The sequence below is a fragment of the Brassica oleracea genome, chromosome C4 (genome assembly GCF_000695525.1).
Source record: "Brassica oleracea var. oleracea cultivar TO1000 chromosome C4, BOL, whole genome shotgun sequence".
Lineage (NCBI taxonomy): Eukaryota > Viridiplantae > Streptophyta > Magnoliopsida > Brassicales > Brassicaceae > Brassica > Brassica oleracea.
This window is the reverse complement of record NC_027751.1, coordinates 5,413,406-5,419,218: the sequence shown is the minus strand read 5'-3', so window position 1 is coordinate 5,419,218 and position 5,813 is coordinate 5,413,406. Positions and strand designations below refer to the sequence as shown.

Here is a 5,813-nt window from a genome sequence, read left to right as displayed (position 1 = left end):
GTGCTCTCAACCGTGTGACAGTGGCCGACAAGTATCCGATACCTATGATCGACCAATTGTTGGATGAGTTGCACGGCGCGCAGGTGTTTTCCAAATTGGATCTCAGGTCAGGATATCATCAAATACTCGTGAAGACGGAGGACGTGCCTAAGACTGCGTTTCGGACTCATGACGGCCATTACGAATTTCTCGTCATGCCGTTTGGGTTGTCCAACGCACCAGCGACGTTCCAGTCCCTTATGAATCAGGTCTTTCAACCCTTCTTGAGACGGTTCGTTCTGGTATTTTTCGACGACATCTTGGTGTACAGTCGAACGAAGGAGGAGCATAAGGAGCACTTGGAGTTAGTGTTGAAGGTTCTAGCGGATCAGTAACTCTACGCGAACCTGAAGAAGTGCCAGTTTGGTTGCGCTCAGGTGGAGTACTTGGGGCATATCATTTCTGGAAAAGGGGTGGCGGTTGATCAAGAGAAGGTTCGTGCGATGTTGGAATGGCCTATACCCAAGAATGTGAAGGAGCTTCGCGGGTTTCTTGGCCTTACGGGCTACTATAGGAAATTCGTGAAACACTATGGCAGCATTGCTCGGCCAATGACTGTGCTCTTGCAGAAAGACCAGTTCGCTTGGAATACGACTGCGACTACGGCCTTTCAAGCGCTTCAAAAAGCAATGACTACGGTGCCAGTACTCGCGATGCCTGACTTTGACGCTCAGTTTGTGGTGGAGTCTGATGCATCCGGAGTAGGATTGGGAGCGGTACTGATGCAGGGAGGGCAACCTATTGCATTTTTTAGTCAGGCCCTTACGGAGAGACAGCGCTTGAAATCAGTCTATGAAAGGCAACTTATGGCCATTGTCTTCGCAGTGCAGAAATGGCGGCATTACTTGTTCGGGAGGAAGTTTTTGGTGCGCACTGATCAGAAGAGCCTGCGTTTTTTGATGGAGCAACGCGAGGTCAACCTTGAGTATCAACTATGGCTCACTAAACTACTCGGGTTTGATTTCGACATTGTCTATAAGCCAGGGCTCGACAACAAGGCCGCTGACGCCTTATCAAGAAGAATGGGAGTGTCGGAGTTGTATGCTGTGTCTATCTCTTCGGCTCTCCAGTTGGAAGAGATTGCGGGAGAGGTCGACAAGGATCCTGCACTTCAGCAACTTATCAACGAATGGACTGCAGATCCTCTGTCTCACCCGGATTATGCGGTAGTCCAGGGTCGACTGTTGCGACAAGGGAAACTGGTGATACCAAAGGATTCCGCATTTGTGGGGCTGATCATGCGGGAGTATCATGATGGCAAGATGGGAGGGCACGGGGGTGTCTTAAAGACTCAGAAGAGGATCGCAGAACTGTTCTATTGGAGCGGAATGCTGACTGACATTCGCAAATTTGTGGCATCATGCTTGGTTTGTCAACGACAAAAATACTCTACGCTGGCTCCGGGGGGGCTGCTTCAGCCTTTACCGATTCCTGAGAGAGTTTGGGAGGATGTCTCAATGGATTTTGTGGAGGGGTTGCCGCGTTCGAAGGGACTGAACTCCATCATGGTGGTTGTCGATCGTCTGACAAAGTATAGCCATTTCGTGGGTATCAGTCACCCGTTTACAGCCACAGATGTCGCATTACTCTTTGCTCAAGAGATAGTGAAGTTACATGGCTATCCGAGGACAATTGTCTCCGACCGTGACAAGGTCTTCACGAGCCTATTTTGGAAGGAGCTGTTTCGTCTCGCTGGGACTCGTTTATGCTTCAGCACGGCCTATCATCCCCAAACCGATGGCCAAACTGAGGTCACTAACCGGGGAATGGAGACATATTTGAGGTGTTTTGCGGGAGACAAGCCAAAGACGTGGGCACAGTACTTAGCTTGGGCGGAGTTGAGCTATAATACGTCCTATCACTCGTCGCTGAAGATGACTCCTTTCCGCGCTTTATATGGTCGTGACCCACCTACACTCCTCAAATATGAGAATAGATCGACGGTGAACGCAGAGTTGGAAAAGCAGTTGCAGGAGCGGGATGCGACTTTGACCCTGCTGAGGGAGCATCTCCACAGGGCTCAGCAGACCATGAAGGACCGAGCTGATAAAAGCCGCAGGGACATTGCTTTCGCAGTGGGAGATCTTGTTTTTGTCAAACTTCGTCCCTATAAGCAGAGGTCTTTGGCTCGTCGTATGAACGAGAAGCTATGTGCTCGCTTCTATGGCCTGTTTCCAGTCGAAGCAAAGATTGGGCAGGTGGCTTACAAGTTGAAGTTACCAGAAGGATCCAAGATTCATCCGACTTTTCACATCTCGCAACTCAAGAAGGCAGTGGGAGAATCAGATGAGTTTCAACCTCTGCCTCCGCAGTTATCCAGTGAAGGGGAGTTGATTGTGGAACCGGAGAGCGTGTTGGCTACGCGTGATCACCCACGTACTGGCCAAAAGGAGCTTTTGATCAAGTGGAAGGGCTTGCCCAGTCATGATAGCACTTGGGAGTGGAAGTCAGTCGTGAAGGAGCGGTTTGGGGGGTTTGACCTTGAGGACAAGGTCAATTTCGTTGGGGAGGGTATTGATACGGTTGGGGTTACTAGGCCTCCAGTCCTGTTTCACTACAGGCGCAAAGGCAAGGCCCATCGAGTCTGATAGAGGAGGGGGAGAGGCCCAGTGATGAAGTGGTAAGCTGAGGGGATCTAGAAGCATGAGGAAGTGATGACATGTCCTTGCTGTTACGGACGCACATGGGATGTTGGCGCTGGCATTGCAAGTTGTTGAGTGAAGGTCGAGTTTATAAATAAGGAATAAGTCTGTCATTATCTTTTATCAATTGTTTGATCAACTTTGTGCATGGGGAGAGTGAGAAACTCCTGGGAAAAACTCAACCTATACACATTTGCGATCAATACAACTCTATTTTCATTCTGAGACCACATTGTTCTTCCTTTTAATAACTAAAGTCTATCAAAATCCAAGGTTTTGGTGAGAATGTTAGTAGTGTTAAAGTCTTTGTGGACCATGTGGAGGATTTCAACTTTTTAAAAGGAGAGTCTAGCTAGTTTGGCTGTGATGCTGTGACTTATCTCATCTTCAAGCTTTTGTTGTGAGCTCTTATCATTTTGTTGGCTTATCATATACTTTCTTTAGGGTTTTCATTTCCATGCTCTCACTTGAAAACAAAATTACTGTTTGACATTTTATAGTATTCAACATTTTGATTACATGTCTCGTTTGGTTAACCGGCATCTACTATGGTTGAGTTCAATAGAAAATTCATTTTATTATAGAGGTTTTGAATAATGTTGCACACCAACAAAAGCCGGAGTTTTTCTTATTAACTGAAAGAACATAAAATAATATGCAAACCAAACAACAAACAAAGAAATATCAAAGCTAAGATTTGTCTTCAGTTGACAACTCCAAAGTCTTATCTTTGGATGACTCTAATACTTCTATGTATGCGAAAAATAATACAAACATAAAATCACAAGCACTACATTTCATTCCTTTTAGCATAGAGTAACGTCTTGTGTAATGCAAAATATACAAATGTCATAAGATTTGATCATCCATGTCCACATGTCACAAACCCTGACTATTTCTTAGGCTGGCCTTGACCAGCTGCCGAGCCACCTTTACCTCCTCCAGCAGCACCGCTAGTTCCCGCACCACCGGCAGCACCACCAGCTCCACCTGCTGGAGCACCTCCGGCTTCAACCGTGGTAACTTTAAACCTTTCATCTCTTAACTCTGTTGGTCCCAAATTGACACTTAGACTCCTCTGCATAGTCTTTGACTTCGTAAGAGGACGAGAATCTTTCTTGAACTGAGACATAGCGTCTCCGATCTTGTTAAAGAAACCAAGAAACTCGTCTTTGGCTCCACCTGGAAACATCTTCTTCAACAGCTGAAGCTGCCCCACATAAAGCTCTCTCATATACTCTAGTAACATCAAGACTCTCATGTCCACCTTGGATCCTTCATCATCATCATCACCATAGTTAACATCATCATGACGTTCTTCATAAACTCTGTGGTAGATATCTCCCATGTCGCTGTATTGTCTCTTCATGCTCCCACTTCTTAGCCTCGTGGATTCAGAATCATCGAACAATCCAAAGAAGAGACTGTTCTTGCAGCTTTTGTCTTCTTCGTCTTCTGTGGAATGATAACTCAGAGAGTTGATGCTAAGATCATCTTTCTTCCCCATAGACACAATACAAAGTTGATTTTCCCAAGTCTTTTGCGCAGCGTATCTTTGTGTTTTTGTTTTGTTTTGCTTTGTTTAGAATGTGTGTCAAGATCTGAGGAAGATCTTTAGATATAAAAAGATGAAAAGTGTGATAGATTTGGAAGCAAGCTTGTTTCCAGACTTGTCAACACGACGCTGGCACGACTTCTTCCAACGTTGACTAGATACGGGTCCAAAGCATTTGATTTTGTGTTTGGTTTTCAGCCAATAATGAGGTGACAGTTGTATCGATTTGTGCCACGCTGTCACCATTCCTGAGTTCTTAGGAGATAAGTGATACATTCGTTACATATTCATCATAATTTCGAAGACATGTAGAAGAAGTTGACGATTATTATATAATATAAAGTACATTCATAATGGAGGAGGCTTATCTAACTAAACTTATGTTTATGCTTCTGATGGACTATGTTGAGGAGGGCAAAGTTTGCACGATAATTCTAACTTGTATAACTAAACTATACTATATGATACAACCGATCATTATAACTAAACTATATGATTATGAAAAAAGACTATATGTTAAGTAAAAAATATAGTCTATATGTTAAGAGAAAAATATGATTACGTAGGAATTTTATTCGTAACTAAAAACGAAATTTATTTTTTGATGCTAAAAAAACATAAAAAAGAATTTTAATTTATATCTAATTTTTGTTGTGAATGAAGAGGGGAACTTATGTGTATTATTAGGTCGACCAACTGGTTTTTATATACATATGGTAATGACGGTCTAAGTACTGGATCGACATGAGATCGTACTTATCCTTAACTAGATAATGACTATCAATACGTAAGATAAACACCAACTATAATGTAGATAAACACAAGAGTAGATAGGCGCCAGTATGATCCTACGGATGGGCTTGGCCCGTCTTGCTACACGGGCTGATAAATGGTTTGATCACTAAATGGTTTATAACACTCCCCCTTGATCGACACATCCGGTCAAGGTTCATTCATGCTTTGGATGTTGCCTCATTAAAATCTCTCTTGACAAACCCAAAACCCAATGTGGTAAAAGAGAAAACAAGACAAGAAAAAGAGTACAACACATGAACTCCCCCTGATGAATGCATCACCGAAGATCCTTCAGTCGACGCATGCCTATCTTCCATATGAGCTTCTTGAACGTTGAGGTTGGTAGTGACTTGGTGAAGAGGTCGGCTGAATTCTCACTCGAACGGACTTGCAATACTTGGACCTCTCCTGCCTTCTGAAGCTCGTGTGTAAAGAAGAACTTAGGAAGAATATGTTTCGTCCTATCTCCTTTAATGTATCCATCCTTAAGCTGTGCGATGCATGCTGTGTTATCCTCGTATAGGATGGTCGGTGGATCATACCACAAGTGGTACGAATATGCTGTGTAATGGATCTCATCCATACACTCTCACGGCTGGCTTCATGCATGGCTAATATTTCTGCGTGGTTAGAGGATGTGGCTGCCATGGTCTGCTTCATGGACCGCCAGGATATAGCTGTCCCACCGTGTGTAAAAACATAACCAGTCTGAGATCTAGCATAATGTGGATCAGAGAGATAACCTGCATCAGCAAAACCAACTAAATCTTCCTTAGATTTGT

At 44.0% G+C, this 5,813-nt stretch overlaps 1 protein-coding gene across 1 annotated transcript; it reads right to left on the bottom strand.

Moving 5' to 3' along the window:
* Positions 1-3,291: 3,291 nt before the first annotated feature.
* LOC106340584 lies at positions 3,292-4,285 on the bottom strand. The gene has a single exon (XM_013779435.1). It carries the CDS (start codon positions 4,186-4,188, stop codon positions 3,574-3,576), a length of 615 nt encoding a protein of 204 aa, XP_013634889.1. The 5' UTR covers positions 4,189-4,285; the 3' UTR covers positions 3,292-3,573.
* Between the last annotated feature and the right edge of the window lie 1,528 nt (positions 4,286-5,813).